The following is a 27,119-nucleotide window of genomic DNA, read 5'->3' as shown; positions in this document are numbered from 1 at the left end:
GCCAAGGAGGAGGCGGGCAGGCAGGCGATCCAGCGGGGGTAGCGGCGAGAGTAAGCTCCGCCCACCCCACCGCGTCAGAGGCAGCGTCAGCGCCCGGGCTCCCCCTTAAAAGGGGTGAGCCGAGCGCGACTGCTCTCTGAACGGGGAAGCAGGAGAGCAGCAGGGAGAGGACAGGAGAAGTCGGGCAGAGCCAAGGAGGAGTCGGGCGGAGGCGGGCAGGCAGGCGATCCAGCGGGGGTAGCGGCGAGAGTAAGCTCCGCCCACCCCACCGCGTCAGAGGCAGCGTCAGCGCCCGGGCTCCCCCTTAAAAGGGGCGAGCCGAGCGCGACTGCTCTCTGACTGGGGAAGCAGGAGAGCAGCAGGGAGAGGACAGGAGAAGTCGGGCAGAGCCAAGGAGGAGTCGGGCGGAGGCGGGCAGGCAGGTGATCCAGCGGGGGTAGCGCGAGAGTAAGCTCCGCCCACCCCACCGCGTCAGAGGCAGCGTCAGCGCCCGGGCTCCCACTTAAAAAGGGGCGAGCCAACGGCGCACGGCTGTTCAGCGCGCGGCGAAGGCGAGCGGCAAAGGCGCTCGCCTTAGCGAGAGCGCCTTTGCAAAGGAGCCTTGTGAGGGAGACAGAAACACCAAGAAATCACCTTCTTTTCTCTTTTCTCTCTGCAGGAGCACACCAGCACTTTACGAGAGCGATGGAGGACCCAGGATCCCAGAGGTACTTTCCGGTATACTGCACAGAGTGCAATATGTACGACTACCTCCCTTTGGGAAGGCGGGAGTACATATGCAGTCGGTGTCAGGAACTGGAAAGCCTGAGGATGGAGGTCGGCAGATTGAGGGTCAGGGTCCAGGAACTAGAGGGACTGGAAGAACTGCGCACCACAGAGGAGACGAGCTGGTCTACCCAGAACACAGACGGAGCAGGCCCCTTTGTGGACCAGGTGAGGGACCTCGAGAGATTCATCGAGCAGGCCTATAGGAAGGTGGAGGAACGGGATCAGCAGCAGCACAGACAGATGTCGGCAGACGAGACCCAGGATCCACAAGGCGACACCGGGGAAGGACCTAGCGGAGGGACCACGCAAGAGGAGGAGACCGCGACTCACCAGGACCCCGAGGGAGAGACACCACACTACACCGAGGACACGGACCTGAGGCAGAGGAGGTTGCTGAGGAAAGGGAAGTCTGCTATTGTGGTGGGAGACTCGATCTTGAGAGAGGTAGACAGTCACGTAGCTGGAGGAAGGGAGGACCGGCTAGTGACTTGTCTCCCAGGGGCCAAGACACGAGACATCACTGATAGGATCGAGAGGATCCTGGATGGAGCAGAGACAGAGGAGACCGCGGTAATAATCCACGTCGGAACGAATGATGTGAGCCGGAGGAACTTCAGCATGGACGCAATGACTGACCAGTTCAGGGTCCTGGGACGAAAGCTGAAGCGGAGCACACGGAGGATAGCATTCTCGGAGATCCTGCCTGTACCGAGAGCAGATGCAAAGAGGCAGGCAGACCCCCAAGCTGTGAATGCATGGTTGAGGAGATGGTGCCAGGAGGAGGGCTTCCGCTTTGTGAGGAACTGGACGTCCTTCTGGGGAAAGAGCAAGTTCTACCGGCGGGACGGCCTGCACCTGAGCACAGCGGGAACCAGACTACTGGCAGCCAATGTGAAGAAGGAGATCGAGAGGGCTTTAAACTGAGGAGAGGGGGAAAGCCGACAGCTGATCTGATGTTGACGCTTCAGACAACAGTATCCAGAACAGATGCTGAACGGGCTGACTGCAGGGAGGAAACAGAGGGACCGGAAGATCTTAGAATCAGACACCGAGGGAAACATCAGGTAAAGGGAGCTTGCTGGGAGAAGACTAAGGGGCATGGGGACACAGGGGGACTGGGTGGCACGAGGGCGAAAGCCGAGGGTAATATAGAGATACCACAAGGCGAGGGGGATCAAACAGAGGCTCAAGGGATGATAGCCCAGGAGGGGGCCGGTAGGGCTAGAAATCCCAGAGAAAAAGCGGGGAAGTGGGGTGGCGGGAATGTGGGGAAGCTGAAAGCTAAGAGGGTAAAGGCTGAGGGCAAAGCAGAAGCACAGAGAGCAGGAAAACTGCCAGAAATCCAAGGGCAAGTGGCCCAGGTAAATGCAGAGGTGGAAGAAAAACGACGGGACCTGCGGTGCTTATACGCAAATGCAAGAAGCCTCATGGCCAAGATGGGTGAACTAGAAGTCGTGGCCAAGGGGGAGGACCTGGATATAATTGGAATTGTAGAAACCTGGTGGACAGAGGAAAATCAATGGGATGTAGCGCTGCCGGGGTACAAGCTCTACAGGAGGGACAGGACCCATAAGAAGGGGGGAGGCATAGCACTATATATAAAGGACTCTATCCACTCGGTCGGGATGGATATGGCAATGAAGGAAGAGGGGCTGGAATCGCTATGGGTCAAATTACCGGGAAACAAGGGTGCGGGCATAAAACTGGGGCTGTACTATCGACCACCTGGTACGCCAGAGGGAGTCGGACACGACTTGGAAGCGGAATTAAGACAGGAATGCAGGACTGGAAGTGTAACAGTGATGGGGGACTTCAACTACCCGGGGATAGACTGGAGTATGGGTCACTCCAACTGCACTAGGGAGACAGAATTTGTAGAAGCTGTGAAGGACTGCTTCATGGAGCAACTAGTCAAAGAACCGACGCGAGGGGGTACTACTCTTGACCTCATCCTAAACGGATTAGGGGGGCCTGCAAGAGGGGTAGAAGTGGGAGGACCACTAGGCAACAGTGATCACAACACGATCAGATTCACATTAGAAAGAGGGACACCCATAGTTAGGAGGACCGCAACCACTGCGCTGAACTTCAAGAAAGGGAACTATGTTGCTATGAGGGAAATGGTGGGGAGGAAGCTCAGAAACATCTTTAGGATGGAGACTGTGGGAAGCGCCTGGACCCTATTCAGGGACACCCTGCAGGAAGCACAGAGAATGTACGTCCCCAATTTCAGGAAAGGCTGCAAGAACAAGCGATCAAAGGACCCGGTTTGGATGTCAACAGAAGTAAAGAGGGCGATAAAGGACAAAAAAGTATCTTTCCGGAGATGGAAAAAGGACCCAACAGAGGAAAATCACCAGGCGCACAGGAAATGCCAAAAGGAATGCCACCGGGAGGTTAGAAAAGCAAAGGGGAAATACGAAGAGGGGCTGGCCAGGGAGGCGAAAAACTTCAAGGCATTCTTCAGTTACGTTAAGGGGAAGCGACCAGCGAGAGAGGAGGTGGGGCCGTTGGACGATGGGGACAGGAAGGGAGTGATTAAGGAGGATAAAGAGGTAGCTGAGAGGTTGAACACGTTCTTCTCGTCGTTTTTCACGAGCGAAGACACATCTAATATACCGGACTCAGAGGAGCTCATGAGTGGGGAACAGGCTGAGAAATTAGAGCACATAGAGGTAAGTAAGGAGGATGTCCTCAAACAGATAGACAGGTTAAAATGCGGCAAATCACCGGGCCCGGACGGGATCCACCCAAGGGTTCTGAAGGAACTAAGACAGGAAATAGCAGGCACAATCCAACATGTTTGCAACCTATCCTTGAAAACTGGTGAGGTACCAGAGGACTGGAAATTGGCAAATGTCACACCTATTTTCAAGAAGGGATCGAGGGGTGACCCCGGGAACTACAGGCCGGTGAGCCTGACTTCAATTATAGGGAAGATGGTGGAAGCTATGATCAAGGACGGCATTTGCCAGCACGGATTCTGTAAGGGAAGGTCGTGGCTAACGAACCTTCTGTACTTCTTTGAGGGAATAAGCAGTCGGGTGGACAATGGTGAACCCATAGACATCATTTACCTCGATTTTCAAAAGGCTTTCGACAAGGTGCCACATGAAAGGCTGCTTAAGAAGCTGTGGAACCACGGGGTGGGAGGGGATGTGCACAGATGGATCAAGCACTGGTTGTCGGGTAGACTGCAGAGGGTCGGAGTAAAGGGTCAATATTCTGACTGGCGGGGAGTCACGAGCGGTGTGCCACAGGGATCGGTGCTGGGGCCGTTACTCTTTAACATATTCATCAATGACCTGGAAAAGGAGGCACAGTGCGAGGTTATTAAATTTGCAGACGATACCAAACTGTGCGGCAGAGTTAGGACTAGGGAGGAGTGTGAGGACCTACAAAGGGACCTGGACAAGCTGGAAGACTGGGCAAACAAATGGCAAATGCGCTTCAACGTGGACAAATGCAAGGTCATGCATATAGGGAAAAAGAACCCGTTGTTCAACTACAAATTGGGGGTGGGGGGGTATTGTTGGGAGACAGCAGACTCGAGAGAGACTTGGGTGTGCTGGTGGATGCATCACTGAAGCCATCTGCACAGTGCGCAGCAGCCTTGAAAAAAGCCAACAGGATGCTGGGCATCTTAAAGAAGGGCATAACAACCAGAACACGGGAAGTCATCATGCCATTGTATCGAGCGATGGTGCGTCCACATCTGGAATACTGCGTTCAGTATTGGTCGCCGCACCTCAAGAAGGACATGGCGGTACTTGAGAGAGTCCAAAGGAGAGCAACGAGAATGGTAAGAGGGGTGGAACACTGCCCATACGCCGAGAGGCTGGATAAGCTGGGGCTCTTCTCTCTGGAGAAAAGGAGGCTCAGGGGAGATATGATAGAGACCTTCAAGATCATGAGGGGCATAGAGAGAGTGGATAGGGACAGATTCTTCAGACTGAAGGGGACAGCAAATACGAGGGGGCATTCTGAGAAACTGAAGGGAGATAGGTTCAAAACAAATGCAAGGAAGTTTTTTTTCACCCAGAGGGTCGTGGACACTTGGAATGCGCTACCGGAGGAAGTGATCAGGCAGAGTACGGTCCAGGGATTCAAACAGGGATTGGACGGATTCCTGATGGATAAAGGGATCGTGGGATACTGAGGGAGGAGCTGGGATGTAACACAAGTATAGAAAGCTAACCAGGTAATGAGTATAGAAACCAACCAGGTCGTGCATGTGCAAGACCGGAGGGCTAGGACTTCGATAGGAAGGCAGGACTTAAATGAGAAACCAAGGTGGCAAGGGAGCCCCTTCTGGTGATTCAGACAGGTCGTGACCTGTTTGGGCCGCCGCGGGAGCGGACTGCTGGGCAGGATGGACCTATGGTCTGACCCGGCAGAGGCACTGCTTATGTTCTTATCTCCCAACGGCTGAGGAAAATAGAAAGACGTCCTCCTATGGGTTGAGGCAGAAGGGTTGATGGTAGAAGACCGGCTAGGCCCTGGAGAATGAAGTCAAAAGGGTTGAGTGGACTTTGGTTGTGCAGGAGGCTTCACCTGTTGCTGCTGTGGTACACGAGGTTGTTGGCGTTGCTGCTGACGCTGGCATCTAGGCTGCTGAGGAGCAGATGTTAAGGGTCTAGCAGAGTAGCGAGGCTGATAGGCCGATTGTTGGCGAAAGGGCAGGACAGGTGGAGGCTTCTTCTTGTTTTTGAGAAGAGTGTCCCAGCGAGTCTCATGTGCCAACAATTTCTGTGTGGTGGAATCGAGAGAGTCACCAAATAACTCATCCCCAAGGCACGGAGCATTGGCAAGGCGGTCTTGGTGGTTGATATCAAGCTCCGAAACCCTAAGCCAAGCCAGACGGCGCATAGCCACAGCCATCGCCCTAGCTCTCGAGGTGAGTTCGAAGGTGTCGTAAATTGAACGGACCATGAATTTTCTAAGCTGTAAGAGACTGGAAGTGTATTGGCGGAAAGCAGTGAGTTTCCGGTCAGGTAAGTATTTTTCAAAAGAAGCAAGTTGCTGAATGAGGTGCTTCAAATAAAAGGAAAAATGAAAGGCATAATTACCAGATCTATTGGCAAGCATAGCATTTTGGTATAAACGCTTGCCAAACTTATCCATGGCCTTCCCCTCTCTGCCAGGAGGGACAGAAGCATAGACACTAGTGCCCGCAGACTTTTTGAGAGTGGACTCAATCAATAAAGACTCATGCGGGAGCTGGGGTTTGTCAAAGCCTGGAATTGGAATGACTTTATATAAAGGTATCCAACTTGCGAGGAGCACCAGGGATGGTTAAAGGAGTCTCGAGATTTTTATAGAAAGTCTCCCTCAAAATATCATGGAGGGGCAATTTAAGAAATTCCTTTGGAGGCTGATCAAAGTCCAAAGCATCAAGGAATGCCTTAGATTTCTTGGATTCACACATCTCCTTTAAAAAGGATGTAAAGGAGGAATGTTCCAGCCTAGAAGAAGGTTCCCGCAGAGAGGGGTCCTCCTCAACCGAAGAAACCTCGTCCTCAGAGAGCAAGGGCTCTTCAGAGTCATCCCACAGATCAGGATCCCGTACCTGAGAAACACGACCCCGGGAGTCCGGTGTCGAAGGCTCAGCGTGTCGGGTCTTGCGTACCGACTTCCCGGATCGCAAGGAGGTGGCACCTGGAGAAGTTAAAGGTTGCCGATGTCGGGACTGATCGGACAAAAGTGGGGGCTCGGTTGTTTGAACAGCCCGATGAAGACCTCTCGGTTCCGCAGACAATACCGGCATGGAAGCCGAAGAGGCAGAATGGACCGGTACCGAAAGAGTGGAAGCCGACAATAGCGGCTGCTCCACGGCCGGAACTGGAAGGTTTGGTGCCAACAGAGCAGGAAGGAGCTGCTGTAATTGCTCTTTAAGTTGGACTTGAAGGACAGCCGCAATACGGTCATCCAAGGAAGGCACCGGTATCGCATTTTCTGCGGTACCTGTGGTGCCACTCTACGCCCAGAGGATGAGGAGGCCGAGGAGGATGCACTCACCTCTATAGGGGCGGAGCGTTTATGGGGGCGCCTCGAGGTCGGCAGGACTGGACTCTCTGCCACAGCGACCGGAGGACGATCCAGGGAGGAAGGCTTCTTAGCCGGCTTACCTGAAGGGTGTGACGCCGGAGCGGTGTCACGTGGTGTCGATGAAGTGGGCGCCGGTTGAGAAGCTGTCGACGCTGGTGTCGATGCCGAGGGATCAGCCATCGTGGCACCGAAGAGTAGTTTCTGTTGAAGCTGCCTGTTTATTAAGGTGCGCTTCTTAAGAGTAGCACAACGGGTGCAGGTGGAAGCCCTATGATCCAGACCCAAGAACTGCAGACACCAATTGTGCGGGTCGGTCAACGAGATGGGGCTCGCACACCGTTGGCACTTTTTGAATCCTGGCTGAGGGGGCATGAAGGTGAACACGGCCTCCGCCAAATCGAAAGCGGAGGCTTCGATGGTGACAACAGGCCCCGCCGGGGTGAACCCGAGAAAATAAAAGAAAAGAAAAATGTATTTTATTTTATTTTTAGAGAAGCTAAGAAAAAAAGGAAGATAAGCTTCCAGAAGAAAAATACGCGAGCGGGAAGGCAAGTGAAAAATATTTCAACGGCCGTTGAAAAAAACCCGTCTTCTTAGCTCCGCGGAAACTAAGAAACTGGGGACCGCACGCCTCTTTCGGGCGGAAAGGCACTCGCGCATGCGTGGTGCGGCCTAACTAGAACTTTCTAAGTTCTTAGAGTGCAATCACTCTAAAATTGTCCGTTCCGGGGCTCCGTCGGTGCCGTCACCCATCAGTTAAGAATATGCTGCCTGCTTGTCCTGGGATAAAGGGAGTAATGTTGCCAATAGGGGTGGAGGAGAGAGGAAGAAACTTTGGACTTATGGAGGGACAGAGAGAGATGTTGGGGCTAGATTCACTAAGCCCACCGATCAAGCCCTGACCATTTAGCGACCCCGAACCAATTCACTAATCTTCCTCCCGATCCAATTCCGATCCACGCATGCAAATGAGGGAAATCGCATGCAAATGTAGATGGTCTGCGCATGAGTCGGGATCGCTACACAGCGATCTGTGTCGTTGGATGGGGGCATGCCTCCTATTGCCCCCATTTGCATGAAGATGGTTGGTGACTCTGTCGGCCTGCCTTGGATCACCCATAGATTGGAAGGTTAGTGAATTTAGCCCTAAGTTGGGGAAGGGAATGAGGTCCGGAGAAGAGAAAGCATTCAGGAGGCAGAAAGAAATATTGGATGCACAGTCCGATGGAAGTGCAACCAGACACTCATGAAATCACCAACAACAAAGGTAGGAAAAATGATTGTATTTTCAATTTAGTGATCAAAATGTGTCAGTTTTGAGAATTTATATCTACTGTCTATGTTTTGCACTATATTTGTCTATTTTTATATAGCTGTTACTGAGGTAACATTTTAAAGTCATTTGCCTTGACTTCTTTGAATCCCAATCCACTCCCCCCCCCAAAAAAAAAAAATATATATATAAATGATAATTAACATTTTCTCTGCATACACTGTGCTTTGTTTTTTTAAAATTTTGTTCTTACCATTATGTATTAATAAGATTATATTGTGTGAATATGAAAAATGGATGGAAGAAATTGCATTACAATTAGTACTACAGTATTATTATGGGGGTGGGTCAAGGCGGAACCTAGGCGGGGGTACTCAGTTGATATTTGTTAGACTTAAGGGGTACTTGGTTTGAAGAAGTTGAGAAACACTGTGTTATATGATGCAGGCACTTAATGCACAATAAAATGTGCATTAGCCCTAATGCAATTTATTACATAGACCTTTAATGCTGTAGTGGTTAAGGGGGCACCCTCATTTTGGGGTTATTTTATAACTGCGTGCATAGATAGTACACACATACCTTTACCTGTGCAGATATTAGCAAATATTTTATATAAAAGTATGTACATAATTTTGCTTTGAAAACTAGCACCGGAAATATGTGTGCTTATGTTTACAACTGCTCTTAACCAAGCATAAAATGATGTGCATGTTCATAAAAATTAACCCTTCCCAGCTCAGCATTTAGGAATGCTTCAGCTAGGTCTGGTTAGTTACATGCATACAGGTTGTAAGCATGTAACTGAGTGAATACTGAATTTTTAAAAAAGTTTATTTCCACATATTAAACCATTTCTTTATATAGAAGTGGCTTTTAAAAGCGGTGACCTGTCAATTGAGCGCAAGACAAAGACGCGCCGACAATTGCGCGCAGGATGTATGCATGCCGCTGGTCCCGCCACTTTAAACCCGTAACATTAGCGCTGTGAGGGGGAAACCCCCCTCACTACATGTAGAAGTCCTCGTGCTCCTGCTGGGGATATGTGTGTGTGTGGGGGGGCAAACTCCCCCACTACACTGAAAAACTCCCAAACACCGAAAACTGAATGGAAAACAGAAGTTTTCCCCAACGAGAGCACGAGAACTTCTACATGTACTGAGGGGGGGGGGGGCTTCCCCCCATACCCCCCTCATAGAACTAATGGTAAGGCTTTCAAGTGGCGGGACTGGCGGCGCACATACGTCCTGCGCGCAATTGTCAGCGCGCCAATGTCCAGCGTACTTTAGTTACGGAACCTTTAAAATCACCCTCCCTATATTTTCTATGACATACTTTTTCAAAACAACCATGCACACCGAGTTGCAGAGTGAACCTTAGTTCCAGCCTGGGATGGTTCACAACTAAGCCAGTATTTCTTAAAATCTGGTTCTTGTTGTCTACTTTTAGGGAAAACAAACTAACAAGTTAACCCACCCACAGTAGAGGTTTCTACTGCAGCCCGGAGCGTTAAATGCTCCGATGCTCATAGAATTCCTATGAGCATTTATTGCTCTGAGCCACAGTAGAAATCTCTACCGTGGCTAAGTAAAAGAGAGCCTAAATTAGTTCTTAGACAACATATGATTGCTCTCATGATTATTCATTGTGCATATTCAGAAAAACTAGACTTATTTGGGGCATATTCCTGATTAGAACTGAGAGCTTCTGGACTAAGGCACCCTACCATGGTCAGATACGCATGTCTGGATTGTTCCCTAAACCAGTGTATTGCAAACTGTGTGTTGCGGCATACTAGTGTGCCTCCTGAGATTTCAGGTGTGCCACAAGAAGCTGGGGAGGAGAAGAGGCGCAAGTTGACTGTCTCCCTAGTGTCTCACGATGAGAGGCACATCCTGTAGGCAATCAGCTGACGCCAGTGCCTCTCCTTCTCTCCGCGTGTCTTCCCTTCCAGCACATCCCACTGGCGGTTCAGGGAACGTCTAGAGGGCCTTTGTGCATCAGTGGATGTTGACTTGATGATGTCAGTATGTGTATGACATTATCAGGATGATGTCCACGCACTTCCGGATGCCTCATGTTGCGGCTTGACAAAATTTGCGAGACAATGCTATAAACAAAAAATGTGTGATTTCTCTTTCTTTTGCAGCACCCACTAGAAAGTGATCTGTAAAACAATCTGCTTAATATTCAATGATTTAACCGGGCAGGAGGGCTCTTGCCAAGTTAAATTGCTTTTGTCCATTGAAGTGCTGATATTCAGTGGTACTTAAATGCAGAATGCTACCGAATATCACCAAAGACTATCCCTGCACTGTCTGGTTAATACCGGGGTGGTCCATGGACAGAGCTTGAGCAGAGCATGGGAGGAGCCTAGATTTAACTGGTTAGTGGCCATATGCAGATTGCTAACCAGTTAAATAAACAGTAGGATAACAAAACTAACTTTAGCCATGGCCAGTGGCTGGTTAATCTGTGGGCAACATCCATGGGGTTCCGGCTGACCCTCCCTCCACACCTCGCCCAAAGCAACAGCTGAATACCAGCCAGGACCCACAGAAGTTCTGGCGGTCAGTGCATTTTCAATTAGCCTCAGATATGCAAATTCTACTTACAACGTTCAGCACTTAAAAAAATACTGCTGATCGTCACAGGTTGAATATCTACTGGAGTGTCTTTTAAAAGCAAAACACACAATAGTATGGTATACAGAGTTAAATAAGTTTGTAATAGTGGGAAGGGCACTATTTTAGTAGCCTACATTTAACTGAAAGCCATCATAATTTGAACACCTAGAATAAAATCATTTACAATTTCCGTGTAATATTGGTGTGTTGATTTTCAAGTATGACCAGCCTTTTTTTTTAAAGTTGAAAACAGCAGCATCAAATATCTCCCAACATATCTTCTAAATCTTGTGGAGGGGATGATTCAGTTAAACTTGTATTTCTGGCAAACATGCAACATGGAACAAGGAAACACAAACATTTTAAAGAAAATAAAAGGTGCAAAACAAAAAGTGCCTCATCATATTCAACAAGAAAAGCTACACTAGCCACTATTTTATATTAATTAAAATATATAAACACTATTTCTTTGCTTGGTTTCATGCCCATTTACCCTGTAAATATTATAATGCTATCAGTTGCTATTGCTATGGACCCCTTTTCGTGCCGTTTCTGCCTACTGGCTAGTTGTAGGAGTAGAGCCATCCTTCATGAAACATGGAATAAAAAGGAGAGTTTCCATCTCTGCCGCTGTGCACACCGATTACAGATAACTAGAGCCAGGCAGTTTCTGCTGAGGAACATCGATTACTGTGCAGAGTGTGAGAGCAGTGCATTATAGGAAAAGAAAGCTTTCAGTCTATGGCTGTCCCCTTCTCCTGAATAAGTAAAGGCTCAGGATGAGGGTGTGAAGGCAGAAAAAAGGGTCCATATTCGTAGGCATAATGGAAATCATATACAAGAGAAAAACAAGTTCAACTTTTGTTTCTCCTCCTCTGCTTGACCCTGACCACCGAATAAATGTGCAGTGTGCAGGCTCCCCTGATCAGGGCAGGGCCTCATAAAGTGTCTTCGTTATTCTTTTTAAAAAAATGTTTTTACTTCAGACATTTCATAAGTGCCTAGGTGATACATTTACCCATCCACTTGCATCACTGGCTCAAATTCTGATGTGAACAACTCCTTGTATAATGGAGGAAAATGTAATCGCACAATGTCTGGGTATATTGCTTTAAAAGCCATCAGCTTCTCTGTATGTCGTCCACACAACGCTCTTAAAGTAGACACTTTGCATATTAGCTGGAAAGATAGAAGAATCAGTAAAATAGAATCACTTCCTATAAACTGACCACTATGATTGCTACACCTTCCCTGACTTAGATATGAATATGAATGTTTTTCAATCAGTCTCTAATTTCACTGTAGTCAGAATTGAAATATTGAAGCATAAAGTTAAAAATAAACTCCAAAGAGATTCAATTCAACAGACCCTATGTAAAAGTATTATTTAACTTGTAAAAAGATATTTAAATTTCATTAAACCAATTTAACAAAATTTTCCTCTGAAATGCTAGAGAGAGTAATAACATAAAGCACTGCTGCCCACCTGTAACCGATGTTTTCTGTAGACAAGAATTGTTCAGGTATATAAATGGGTAATATTATTGCACACTGCAGGAACACAACAGCTCTGCCAGAGCTCAGTGTCAAGTTCTGAGCATAAGCAGCTTTTCCCACATGCCTCAAGAATGACAGCAACTCTCACAGAAGTGGGAAGGATTTTGCAATTAAGCAATTATATTGTGTACAGTAAGCAACTTTTACAGGTGAGCAAATGATTGAATCAGGTGCACAAGTGGGGGATGTCAAAGCTGCAGGATGCCCAATTGTTTATCATACCAATTCACAGGTTAAGGGGTAAACAGCGGCACTTAACCACATATGTGCCAATAGCTGGCTTTCAGTTTATCCTTCAGTGCTGATAATCAGTGGCACTAATAGCTCTACATAAGCAATTTAACTGGCCAGAAGCCTCTCCTGGTTGCTTAAATTGCTTTGAATATTGATCAGATGGTTTTTAGAAAGGAGGTGAAAACTTGACTTTTCTTGCAATATTATAAAACTAATAGGGGGTAAGGAGAAGAAGAGTTCATTAATATTATATGATGTTATCAACATTGTACAACTCTCAGCTGGATAGTATTAAAACTATGTTTCTGTACGTTATCTTGGGCTCAAGAGGATATGATAGACTGATGTATGCTTACAAATCATATTACAGTGACTGTATATATTACGGATATATACTGTGTAACAAGGTCCGTCTGCGTCTCACCTTAGTTAGAATTTCATCCTCTCGGTGGTTCTTCTGCAGCACATGCTGAAGTGCAAGCTGAATCTTCTGCTGGAGTTTCTCTATCTTTAGCTTCTCCTGAAGCCACGAACGATCTAAACAAGATCGGGACAAGGAGTTAGAAGCCTTTTTTGAAGTTCTACGCCTTCAGATGAGTGCATTTTTCTCTGTTACCGTGAGAAACACCTACACCTCCACAACAGCTTACACAAGTGAAGTTGAGCTGTAGCCCTCGCTAATAATTTAGTTAGTTTGGGATTCTGGTCACTTTTTTGGACACGATTAATGCATTGAACTTTGCGCACACTGCTTATACTGAAAAAATTTTGAAAAAGAGTTGATTCTGTATGAATGGAAATTATTTATTCATTTATATGTATACGGAGGTTTTTTTTATAAACCCGTGATGATGTGAATAGGTTTGGGCACTTGTGTAGTCCCAGCCTTCCACAATTGAGGTTTATTTTTCTCCGTTGCATTATGATTTTTCATACAGTTTGTGTTGTGTTAGCAATTTGTGTATATGTGGCTTGAATGACTCCCTGCTACTAAATATCATCTACAATACATTTCTGACAAATATCTATTGACCATTTTGTGGCAACCATGATGATAGTCAGGGCCTGCAGTTTCCAGGAAAGGACAGCAAAAATCTGAGAAATTTCCCACTTTCTGCAGAATTACTACAGAGGACAGAAGGCCAGAGTGCTAGCAGTGGCAAGAATATATTGTTTTTTCTTCCCACTGATACTCTGCATTAACTGTGTCTTCAGACTCATGCTTCAAGCCATATAATTCAAAATGTGACAATTTGGATCTGGAAGTAAGGAAAACAGGACACTGCCGATGGGCTCCTGCTGCAGATGAGAATGACAGAGTAAATAAACAAGTGATGGGCAAGGGAAAGTGAGTCAAAGAATATGGGTGTGGGAGCCAAGGAAGACCAAATCAGCGAGGTGGGGGATGAGGGAAAACACATGAGTGAGTGGATGGAAGAGTAAGGGGTGTCAGTGAGCAAATAAGGCAAAAGGGAGCAACTGACTAAAGGGAAGATGCTTAAAGCAAACTGGATTTGCAATGTCCCAGAAAGGCTGGTTTTGTAGGGGTATCCCTGCTTTACCTTTGGAGGCCTAACTCAGCCCATGAGCCATCTTGTTTCTCCAGAAGCATTATGGACTTGTTTATAAAATGTATGTGTTCACAGCCAAGGTCATCTACCAATGTGCTGGGCGGGCCACTCTTGCTACATGAAGATGTGCAGGAGCGAGCTTTGCAGGTATTGCAAAGCACTGTGCCTTGTTCGGTTGTCATATTGGAGAGACATGCTGCCTGACAAAACCTGACAAATTTCCCCCATCAACAAGAAGCCTATTCACTATTCTGTGTGTCCGACAATACCCTTTTGGACAGGTCCTGCTTAGCCCATATGTGTCATCTCTGCACAGTGAACTGCGCAAACTGGACTCAGTAAAGTTTGGATTTGGAGGAGCTCAGGATTGAACTTGGAGAGTTCTCCTATGCATTTAGATGAGAAACAAAGCAAATAAGAGAAGAAACCTTCCTGGTTGTCGTGCCTTGTAGGGGTGTTTCCTTATTTGCACCTGAAGGTTAGGCCTCTATGACATCATCAAGCCTGAACCATTATTTACAAGAAATCATTCTAACCTGAATCTAGCAAGAAGAGAAAGAAGAACACATCTTTGCTGTTTCTGCCCGATGCCTTCTGGTATGTACCAGAACAGTATTCTAGTCAAGGACATCCATCTATGCCTTCATGCTTAGCCTGTGTGAATCTTGGGGGAGGAATTGCTCCTGTACTTTTTATCTAATGAAGGTGCCTCTGTTTCCCAGATTGTACGAGACTTTATACAGAAAGGCTATTCATCTAAGTTCTGTTTCTGGATTGGTCCGAAGAGGTCATTTGACGAGATCCAAGTGAAAAGGTGCTAATTATAATTTAGTCTGTGCCGGGATGTAAGTGAACTCGCATCTCATCACAGGTGTTCTCCACGCACCTCTTTTATAATAGACCTGAACAGTTACCTCGTGTGACTCTGTCTGAGAGAGTGAATCGGACTTTAAACAGATCTAGATTCCATCACATCAAGGAGACCTTTGCTGTCAACCTAAATTACAGCTGTGCCAGTGGCTGATGAACTCTTGTTCCTGTAACAGAAGGATTTCTATATCTGCTAAGCTGAGGAGAAACGTCTTCCATTTCACCTGATTCTGTGCTAAGGCCTAATTGAATGGTGAGATAAGGAACTTATTATCTTATCAGCTGGGGTTAGATAGAGAATCCTATTGTGATATAGGATAAGGCTTGTAAAGCTATTCTTGGTGATAAGCGATATATTTAGTTGCTGCTAATCAGGAATTGTTATTATAAGGAATTGTTTAGTGTGTGTAAGAATAGTTTTACTTATTTATCTAGCAAGTGTGTTGTGATAATTGGGTACTGAGTTTCATATATGTAACTGGATATTTTGTGAACAATATTTAGATATTGCTGCTGGCTTGTGAATTATATTTTTCTATTTTCAGAATAAAAGTATTTCTCATTAGCCTGGGTCTTGTGTCGTGTAAGTAGGCAAAGAAAGCTGAACCTGGATGAGATATTATGGTCTTCCCTAGAAACTAACAGGCATGTATTTGTTCATGTAACTGATTAGTGGACCATAAATCTTCCTACAGCCTCCCATCGGCTGATGGGGAGAGACTGTTCTGTGTCTGGACATTAATGAACTTTGTCTCTGGACTGCGACATTTCCATGAAGAGGGGCAACTGAGTGCTTTGTGGCTGTTATCTGTCTGAAATACATTTTACTAAGACTGTGCTGGAACTTTTGAGGCTCAATGAAGCTTGTAGCCTAAAGCGAAATAATTTCTACAATATCCATTGCTGACCTCAGCTGAATAAGGTTGAGTAGTGAATTCCTACAGTTCTAGATGTTAGACAGTAATATCCTTGGATTGTGAAGAAGGGGTTATTTTTGGGACTAATTTAATCTAATTTAATCTCTTAGTCTTATATACCGAATTATCTCCTATAAATAGGAGCTCGATTTGGTTTACATAATTAGATCACAAGGACAGATCCATTAACATTCATTGGAGCTATAGCCTAAAAAGTGATGAAACAAAGTGGTTTTTAAGGTTTTGCAAAAGATCTGAAGAGATTTGTCTTAGATTGTGGTAATTTTTTGTAGCTTCGCCACACCCGCTTGACACCAAAGCACCGCTATACATCAATAACCTTAGTTATCCTATTCAGTCCACTCTGAAGGTATTGGGTATAACACTAGACCAGCGCTTAACCATGAAGGACCAGGTAGACTCCTTAATCAGAAAGGGTTTTTTCACTCTCTGGAAACTCCGATCCATCAGAGCATATTTTGATATGCCATCATTTAGAATACTGGTACAATCCCTGACTCATACTGGTACAATCCCATACTCATACTGACTCATACTGAGTCAACTTGATTACTGTAACATCACCTATTTAGCAATTTCCCAAAAGAATATGAGACATTTACAATTAGTGCAAAATGCAGCGATCAAACTGATTTTCGGGCTGAAGAAGTATGATCATGTGACACCTTACTACTGATAGCTGCATTGGCTGCCGATGGAGGCACGCATAAAGTTTAAGTTTGCCTGTTTCTGCTATAAAGTACTATATGGTCTAGCCCCTAAATACATAACTGACCTTTTCTCCTTCTCAGCCAACAGACATAAGAGAAGCTCACATTTGAACTTCATTTCCCCTCCAGTTAGAGGATGCAAACTCAAAAGCCACCATCAATACCTTTTCTCACATAAGACAGCAATATGGGGTAATGATCTAGAACAATTACTTACGCCTAACTACTTATGGGGAATTCAGGAAACGCCTAAAAACATATCTGTTTCTGAAATATCTAGGCAGCTATCCGTACTACTCTTTCTCCTCAATAACTGATCCCTTGAACTGTTAATCTCTAGCTTCCACCCTGTTAAGTTCAATCAATTTCTACCATCTTTTAATCTTTGTAAACCGCATAGAACTTCACGGTCCTGTGGTATATAAACTGTTATTATTATTAGTCTAAAACATATATTAGCTGTTACTTTATAACCTTTTCAGGAAATCTTAGAACTGTAACAATATATATTGTGTGGTGTTAGTTAGTGATATTTACTGATTGCTAATTGTTTACATATACTGTAGATATATATATACATTTTTGTACTGCTTGCAATATGTTTCTAAGACATTTGTTTATTCTTCTAGTAAATAAGATTCATTCACACTCTGGTATTATTCTTCCAATAAGATAGAAGTAGAACTTCAGGGGAAGTATAGATACTTTTCCCTAGCTACGAGTCCAGGCTAAGTACGGCATTGTGACTGTCTGTGTAAACATACATTTATTGTACCTTGTACTACAGTTTTGGTTAGTTTAATGCCCAGTGCATAAAGGGTCTCAGCACAGCTTTTCTCGTTCGCTGAAGCAGTGAATGAAAATGCTATGCAGATCTAGTTAAAACAAGCTCATGTGTATTAAAATGAGCATTCTGAGAGATGCAGAGACATTTCTGAGGGATGCACAGAAAGGAGTGCCTACCTGTTAACTTTGAAAATTTTCCAGCAGATCTGAGCTGTTGTTAGGTAATAGTAACTTCTTAGTAGAACTAGCCTGCATCTTTTTCTGATCATATTAAAGCACATTTGGTAAATATGCCATCTGTGTGCTTGATTTTTTTTATAGTATTTACACATGCATGAGATATATACATGAATGTGTTCCCCATATAACATGAATGTGTTCCCCATATAACTATAAAGTTGTGGAACAAAAGTGAACAGAAATAATACATCCTCAAAGCATATAAAATAATGGAAAAAATGGAGGCTTTTAAGCATCTTCCCCTATGAAAATGAAGGCAAGGGAAGAGTGACTTGAGTGAATGGGGAGCCAGAATGAATGAGAGGGTTGGAGGTATTGTGGGATGTGAGTGAACGCATAATCATCAGGCCAGAGAAAGTGAGGAGACTGTCGAGAAGAGAAAGCAAAGTTACTTACCTTTAACAGGTGTTATCCAGGGACAGTAGGCAGATATTCTCACAGATGGTAATGTCATCCATTGAGCCCGTATAGACAGTGCTAAAGTGTACTGTCACTTTAAGCTTTTAGTGAAGCTTTGAGACTGCCTGCACTGCACATATGCCTTCCCACCCTATGCTGGCTCGCAAGGTCGTCAGTTCTATGCCCAAGAGAAGAAGCCAACTACGGGAGGTGGGCGGGCTGTGAGAATATCTGCCTGTTGACCCTGGATGACACCTATTACAAGTAAGTAACTAACTGTGCTTTATGCCAGGACAAGCAGGCAGCATATTCTCACAGATGGGACTCCCTAGCTTAACTGAAAGGGATAGAGGGAGAGTTGGTCTCTAAATAAAGAATAAATGGTGCAGTACCACCGAATGAACTCGGACATACCATCTGATATTATTATGTATAGAGTAATGGAAGAAAGAAATTGGTGAAATAGAAACAGGTACAAAAATGTGCTCAATAAGAGTAAAAGGCAATTACTGTAATCCAGTAAAGCCATCACTGATTGAGGTTGTTAAATGTAACTCGACCTCACAGTAGTAGCCAAGCGCAAACATAGGAGAGTGAGATTTTATGAAGACCCAGGTAGAATGTCTAGTTGGGTTGTGGAATGTGGGATGTTTAAGGATGAAAAGAAAACAACAGGCTTAGGTCGCTGTATGATAGGGAACGGAGTGACTGGGCTTACTGTGGGTTAGGAAGTCACCAGCAGTGGTCCCCTAGGGATTACCCTTAGAGCTCTGGTAGCTCTTCTGTAAGGTGAATAATGGCCAGTGCTCTATGTTCACGGACTCAAATAGGAAAAAATAATGTAGAGTAGAAGTCATACTTTCCAAGACAGGAAAGTCAAAAAGAGCAGAATGCATCCATTATGGATACTCAGGGAAAAGGGTTATGGCTGAAAGGAAGTATTGGAGGAACTGATAGAAGTGAGTTGAAATGTGAGCCAAAAAAAAATCTAACCTCAGTTTGTACTGAGATAATGGAGTCAGATCGCTGGACTGAGAGTCCTGAGCACTAAGCATAACATAGAACCTCTCCTTAGTTAAACAGGAATAGTAAGAGAATGACCGGGATGCAACTGCATCTGGTGAGGGATTATACCAGGTAGTGAAACAAAACCAATGGAAGCAAAAACATCAAATCACTGGATGGCTTCCAGTACCAGGTATGACAGTAGAAACTGGACAGAGAAGGGGAAGTCCTTCTGGCTGCTGAATTCAGAGAGTGAAGGTTTTATGAAATAGATGATTTTGGTTCTGAGTGAACTGAAATGGAAAATAAATAAAAAAAAGTTTTTCTTCAGGATTTTTTAAGCAGAAACAAGTAAGCTAGGGCCACCAAAAAAGTAAGCATCTCAAGAAAGAAAACTTTGTAGCCATAAAAGAATTGTTGGCGTTACCACAACTGAACAGTTAGCAAAAATTCTTCAAAAGAGCATTATGAGATGCAAAGAAAGTGAGCTGCATTTGCAGATGAAGGTATGGGCACATGGCCGGTTGGGTCCATGTGCCTAAGGCCCCCCCACAGGAGGGCCTAAGACAACTGGGCTGATTCCGGTTGGCCCAGGCGCCTCAAGCCCCATCTGTGGGCGAGGTTTGAACCACCTGGACCAATCAGGCCCGAAGGCCAGCCATTCCAGAGATGGCTGGCCTGTCGGACAGACGGGCTTGGCAACCGTCTGTCTGACCAACTATTTTTAAGGTACGGGGAGGGGGGGGTGGAGAGGTTGTGGGTCGGCGATTAGGGGTTCGGGGGGGGGGTCGTGGGAGGTTGTGTCGATGGCAGGAGGGCCTGGGATCCCTCCTACCCGTATTTTAGTGGGGGGTGGGGGTGTCGCCAGGCCAGGAGGGCTTGGGCTCCCTCCTGGCCCCATTGGACTCGGCGGGGGGGGGGGGGGAGAGGTTGGGGATCGTGGGGCAAGAGGGCTTGGGCTCCCTCTTGCCCCAAATATAATCAGGGGTTCGGGGTGCCGCCAGGGCAAGAGGGCTTGGGCTCCCTCTTGCCCCGAACGTAATCGGGAGTTCGGGGTGCCGCGGGCCAGGATGGCTTGGGCTCCCTCCTGCCCCGATCGTTATAGTGGGGGGATTCTGTAACCAGTGTTTTTGACAGACATCGGTTACAGAATCCAGCTTTTAGGCGAAGGACTGGCTCCTCCTTCGCCTAAAAGCCCTTGTTTTGGGCATTTGGGACTTAGGCTTTTTGTAGGTTGATTATATGGTGTAAGTTTAGACATGGTGGAGGTCTGGGCGTTTAAACAGCTGAACGTAGAGGCAGGCCATTATCAAAAAAACCCTCCTTTTGGACGTTTTTTTTGATAATGGACATTTTCCCTGCTTCTACTTTCAACATTTAAGACCTTAGGCCAAAAAAGGACTTAGATGGTTTTTTTTTTGGTTATGCTCCTCCACTTGTTTTCCTTGATGTCTAAATGATACTCCATATTGTTGTAACAAGTGGATTCTTGTGTATCTCATTTGAAATTATAATTAAATAAATAAATAAAATGGTGTTTGGTCTTCGTCATAAGGCGAATGGAGACAGACTTAAAAATCTCAATCTGTATATTTGGAAGAAAGGTGTTAGAGGGGAGATATGATAGAGACGTTTAAATACCTACATAATGTAAATGCACATGAGTCGAGTCTCTTTCATTTGAAAGGAAACTCTACAATGAGAGGGCATAAGATGAAGTTTAGAGATTATAAGCTCTGGAGTAATCTAAGGAAATACTTTTTTATAGAAAGGGTGGTAGATGCATGGAAGTGTCTCCCAGAAGAGGTAGTGGAGACAGAGACTGTGTCTGAATTCAAGAGGGCCTGGGATAGGCACGTGGGAATCTCTTAGAGAGAGAGAAAGAGATAATGGTTACTGTGGATGGGCAGACTAGATGGGCCATTTGCCATCATGTTTCTATGTTTCTAATCTGGTTTCGAGGCCAGCAATGCAGACAGGTAAAGAAATTGATTACTTATCTTAAATATTTCACCGCACAAAGCCTGTAGATATTCCAGGGAAGGTTTTTTTATGTCAATGAGGTTTTTGCCCGACCACCTTAAGCCACTATTTTAGGGTGGGAGGGTTTGTTTCTGAGGCTTTTTCCTCTCTTGTGTTTAGTATCTTTGGCTTGTGCTTGTGTTGTTTTTCACTGTCTTTACCTTACACTGTTCATGTAAAAGTGTTGTACATCACTACAAAATATATTATCCATGATCATTATCTGGATCTCGTAAGTCTCATACTGCAATTTGGGTATATATCTCAAAGGCAACAGCTGCCAGCATAGTGTGCATGTTTTTTTTCTAATTAGAGTGGAACATTTTTACAATATTTCACAATATTGACTCTTTATTGTGCAAAGTTGGTAAATATTTGTCCTAAATGCCTCACAGCTGTTACTGATACAAAAGGATCTTCCACTAAGTACTGAGATCAGGGATGAGAAGTATTACGACTCTTTGGTTTCTTCTTATTTTGTAATATTTCTATAATTGTCTTTTCTAAGGATTTTCTACTGGAGAAAGCCACTGATTTTTCTGGGATGAGTAGCATGGTACTTGTGTCCATGATTGGTCACTGTTGGAAACAGAATACTGAGCTAGATGAATCACTGGTCTGACCCAGTATGGCAATTTATATGTTCAGTTCTTATGTTCTAATAGCATACACCATTTCATTTAATGTGCTTGAGCAATTACAAACTGATGTATAGATCAGTGAAATAAACACCTACTTTTATGCATTTTCAATTGTAATTTTAGACAGCAGGATGTGAAAAATTAACAGGAGCAGAGAGTTTCATGCAATGCACTTTATATTGTTAATTGCTTGTACACTGCAACACTCCATGATGCACAATATTTTATTGGGAAAGCTGGAAACAAAGACATATGAAATGGATATAGGATATACAATTTTTTTCTAATAATTTAATTTGTCTAACAATATGGCTGTTATGTCTTACCTGCAGACATTAAAACAAAAGCAGAAAATAATGCGATTTCATCTTCTGTGAGATGCATAGAACATAAACTCTTTCCAAAGTCAAACACAAAGCTAATAAAATCTTCACAACCTGTTAAATGAAAAAGGAGAAGAATATTAGTGTTTTCCTCCCAAGACTCTTATAAACAAGTGATAAAACAACCATATTTTGGAGGGAAGGAGATAGCACATACAGTAGTGCATCATCCTTTTCTAAGAACGTTTGATTCTGAAATTAGCAGCTACTTAAAGGGAAACTGGGTTCCTCAGCTCGTTAGGAGGATGTTTTTAACAACATTTACTTGGATAAAATGGCCAAACTGAAAATGCCTTCTTAAAATGCAGGTAAAAGTACACCTGGCTTCCACAGCAAATGTGCATTTAACTGTGTATAAAAGAGGCATCCCTATGGGTGGATTTAAACTGTGGGAAGACAAGAGTGTGTTATTTTGTGTCTCCCCCCCCCAAACAGGTACAATGTGGAAGCTGTTAATACATGGGGATAGGAAGGGAGTGATTAAGGAGTATAAAGAGAAAGCTGAGAGGTTGAACACGTTCTTCTCGTCGGTTTTCACGAGAGAAGATATATCTAATATACCGGACTCAGAGGAGCTCATGAGTGGGGAACAAGCTGAAAAATTGGAGCACATAGAGGTAAGTAAGGAGGATGTCCTCAAACAGATAGACAGGTTAAAATGCGGCAAATCACCGGGTTCTGAAGGAACTAAGACAAGAAATAGCGGGCACAATCCAGCATGTTTGCAACCTATCCTTAAGAACTGGAGAGGTACCAGAGGACTGGAGAATGGCGAATGTCACACCTATCTTCAAAAAGGGATCGAGGGGTGACCCCGGGAACTACAGGCCAGTGAGCCTGACTTCAATTATAGGGAAGATGGTGGAAGCTATGATCAAGGACAGCATTTGCGAGCACATTGAGAGAAATGGCCTACTGAGAAAAAGCCAGCACGGATTCTGTAAGGGAAGGTTGTGCTTAACGAACCTTCTGTACTTCTTTGAGGGAATAAGCAGTCGGGTGGACAATGGGGAACCCGTTGACATCATTTACCTCGATTTCCAAAAGGCTTTCGACAAGGTTCCACATGAAAGGCTGCTTAGGAAGCTGTGGAACCACGGGGTGGGAGGGGATGTGCACAGATGGATCAAGCACTGGTTGTCGGGTAGACTGCAGAGGGTCGGAGTAAAGGGACAATATTCTGACTGGCGGGGAGTCACGAGCGGTGTGCCACAGGGATTGGTGCTGGGGCCGTTACTCTTCAACATATTTATCAGTGACCTGGAAAAGGAGGCAAAGTGCGAGGTTATAAAATTTGCAGACGATACCAAACTGTGCGGCAGAGTTAGCTCCAGGGAGGAGTGTGAAGACCTGCAAAGAGACCTAGACAAGCTGGAAGACTGGGCAAACAAATGGCAAATGCGCTTTAACATGAAAAAATGCAAGGTCATGCATATAGGGAAAAAGAACCCGTTGTTCAACTACAAAATGGGGGGGGCATTGTTGGGAGAAAGCAGTCTTGAGAGAGACTTGGGTGTGCTGGTGGATGCATCACTGAAGCCATCTGCACAGTGCGCAGCGGCCTCGAAAAAAGCCAACAGGATGCTGGGCATCATAAAGAGGGGCATAACAACCAGGACGCGGGAAGTCATCATGCCATTGTATCGATCGATGGTGCGTCCTCATCTGGAATACTGCGTTCAATATTGGTCGCCGTACCTCAAGAAAGACATGGCGGTACTTGAGAGAGTCCAAAGGAGAGCAACGAAACTGGTAAGAGGGCTGGAACACTGCCCATACGCCGAGAGGTTGGACAGGCTTGGGCTCTTCTCTCTGGAAAAAAAGGAGGCTCAGGGGTGATATGATAGAGACCTTCAAGATCATGAGGGGCATAGAGAGGGTGGATAGGGACAGATTCTTCAGGCTGAAGGGGACAACAGGTACGAGGGGGCATTCGGAGAAACTGAAGGGAGATAGGTTCAAAACAAATGCAAGGAAGTTTTTCTTCACCCAAAGGGTCGTGGACACTTGGAATGCGCTACCGGAGGAAGTGATCGGGCAGAGTACGGTACAGGGATTCAAACAGAGACTGGACAGATTCCTGGGGGATAAAGGGATCGTGGGATACTAAGAAAGTATAGAAACCCAACCAGGTCGTGCATGTGCAAGACCGGAGGGCTAGGACTTCGATGGGAAGATAGGACTCATCAGGAAACCAAGGTGGCATGGGGGCCCCTTCTGGTGATTTAGACAGGTCATGACCTGTTTGGGCCGCCGCGGGAGCGGACTGCTGGGTGTGATGGACCTATGGTCTGACCCGGCGGAGGCACTGCTTATGTTCTTATGTATTTTGCATTTGAAAATTTTCTGAAAGAAATACACATTTCCAACAATATGGGATATTTAAAAATTGCTTCCTGTGATATTTGAATTGTTCTGTTCGTTTAGCAGTAGAGTTTCTGATGTGGAGCTGAAACTCTAATCTTGTATTGAATAATGCAAGATTTGAATTAGCACCAAATATAGAACTGAATAAAGTTGTGATAAATGTGAAATTGTCATGTGTGATAGGCACAGGATCTTGGAACTGAGACTAATTTTTCAGTCATGATCTAGATATTTACTGGTGCCCCCTTTCTTCTCTAACTACAGGTCATATTCAGTTTCTTTAAAGTAGATGACCAATACCCCATTTATATCTTACCACATAGTCTGTGTGGTTCTTGTAACCAAAAAACTGATCCATCCATACAGAGGATAAAGTGAGGTAAATATTACCTAGAAAGTCACTTCCAATTTTGAACAGGATCATTATAATGGGAGTGAGATGTACAAGGTTAAATTATCTAGGATTCTGCTACTAGCCTAGCATTGGGCACAGCTTCCTTAGCTCAGCTGTAAAGTCACTGAGGTGACTTGCAGGTCCTCCCTGATCCACTTAGGACCTCTGCACCAGATGTCATGTGCCATTACGCATACACTACACTGTTTCTTTTTCTATTTCCATGGCTCCAGCACACTTTCTCCTCTTAATGCTGACTTTCCTCCAATCTCTTTCTCCATCTTAAATCTCTATACACTCCTCTCTCCTTATTTGTGGTTTCGGCACCTGTGGTTTTGATTATTCGCAGTTTATGGTGCCGGGACTCCCCCCCACCCCCAGTGAATTGACCTTACTTGGTGGTCTAGTGATGACGTGGGGCAGAGGCGTTCTTCCTACAATCCTGTCCCATGCAGATCCATCATCGAAAATGGCTGCTGTGAGTTCCCATGGTCTCATGAGACTACAACGGGCACTCAGGGCAGCCATTTTCGATGACGGCTCTGTACGGGGCAGGAGTGTAGGAAGATCGCTCCTGCCCTGCGTCACCGCTAGACCACTAGGTAAGGTCCAGAACCCTCGCGAATGAGGGAGGAGTGTATTCTTCAAGACCACATTAACCACCTTCTGAATTCATTACATCATCTTCCCTTTTGTCTTCTACCTTCTTCTCAGCTCTAAAGCTTCAACATTTTCTTCCACCGATTCAACCATCTCCATTCTGTCTGGGTGCATCTCATCTGCAGAACTGTCATCATGCCCCTCCTACTCTTCTCCACATTCTCGTGTTCCTTCTTTTTTTTTTTTTTTTAATCTCTGCTGGGTATATCAGTCCCAAATTCTGATCCTCCTAATCAATTCTCACTCTACTTATGCAATTCACACAAAAATGTCTCCAATCTTATTTCTGTTCCTCTCTTCTCCTCTTCTTTTCTGCCTTTCTTATGTGTCCTGTGGAATGTCTCTCTCTTGGGATAGCCCACATCTGGCGAGTAACATTTTGGTTGTTATATTTTTTTATATATTGTTACTAGTATTATTTTTCTTGTGTGACACTAAGATCTCTCTCTATCAGTGGCGTACCTAGCATATGTGACACCCGGGGTCCATCATTTTTTGACCCCCCCCCACCCCATCTGTATGAAAAACATGATTTTTAGTAACAATCCACACGTCACACAAGAGTATACCTAGAAAAGGCAGCATCTTACATACTCCAGTGAGCCGTACCACATCAATACACCCATTGTAAAACTAAACAAGTCAGACTAGTACAGATCAATCCTGCACAGTCTATCCGGTCAGACTAGGACAGATCAATCCTGCACAATCAATCCGGTCGCAGGGGGGTGGGCCGGCAGACGCAGGGATGTCTTCTGGAGCAGAGCAGAGGTGGCAGACGCAGTCATCGCAGGACCTTCCTGCACTTCAGCGCGGCTGCTAACTTTGCTTTGGAATAAGTACAGCAGCCGTGCTGAGGTGCAGGTCCCATTGTAGTGCAGTGTGGGAGGTTCCAGACTCAGCCAGCTGTGAACCTCCTAGGCACTGCTCTCTATACCAGAAATTTATACAGGAATCTAAGTCCAAGTCTCAGCCTGTCTGTCTGACATTGCTACCTAGATGTTTCACCACCATTTAAAACTCAACATGGCCAAGACTGAGCTTCTTATTTTTCCTCCTAAACCCATCTCTCCAATTTCCTTATTCTCTATTTATGTGGATTACACTCTCATCAGCTCACAACCTCAGGGTCATCTTTGACTCCTCTCTTTCTATCTCTGCACATATCCAACAGACTGCTTAAGTCTGTCATTTCTTCCTTTATAATATCACCAAAATCTGACAAATTTCTTTTCTGAGCAAACTATCAAAAACCTTATCCACACTCTCATCACCTGTCACCTAGATTACTGTAACTTCCTTCTCACAGGTCTTCCACTAAACCATCTCTCTCCCCTTCAATCCATTCAAAATTCTGCTGCATGACTTAGTCTGCCTGAGTTGCTATGCTCACATTACCCCTCTTTCTCAAGTCACTTCATTAGATCCATATCCATTTCTGCATACAGTTCAAACTCTTCTTATTGTCTTACAAGTGCATTCACGCTGCAGCTCCTCAGTATCTCACCTCTCTTATCTCTCCCTATACTCCTCCTCTGGAACACCATTCATCAGGTAACCCTTCTTCTCTACTGCCAACTTTAGACTCTGCCCCTTATATCTTGCTGCACAATATACCTGAAACAT

General features: G+C 45.1%; 1 protein-coding gene across 2 annotated transcripts in view; it reads right to left on the bottom strand.

Annotated features, from left to right (window-relative positions):
* Nucleotides 1–11,060: 11,060 nt before the first annotated feature.
* The window catches only part of RORA (RAR related orphan receptor A), a 264,003-nt gene continuing 247,944 nt past the window's right edge, over nt 11,061–27,119 (bottom strand). For both annotated transcript variants that reach the window (XM_033920445.1, XM_033920444.1), the window contains 3 exons: nt 22,016–22,126; nt 12,932–13,044; nt 11,061–11,895 (listed from right to left, as the gene is read on the bottom strand). In XM_033920445.1, coding sequence (XP_033776336.1) covers nt 11,731–11,895; nt 12,932–13,044; nt 22,016–22,126 — 389 coding nt within the window. In that variant the 3' untranslated portion in view covers nt 11,061–11,730. The remainder of the gene's footprint in view (nt 11,896–12,931; nt 13,045–22,015; nt 22,127–27,119) is intronic.

The sequence above is a fragment of the Geotrypetes seraphini genome, chromosome 14 (genome assembly GCF_902459505.1).
Source record: "Geotrypetes seraphini chromosome 14, aGeoSer1.1, whole genome shotgun sequence".
Taxonomy (NCBI): Eukaryota; Metazoa; Chordata; class Amphibia; order Gymnophiona; family Dermophiidae; genus Geotrypetes; species Geotrypetes seraphini.
Note: the sequence above shows the minus strand (reverse complement) of the source record. Positions and strands in the feature narration are given on the sequence as shown.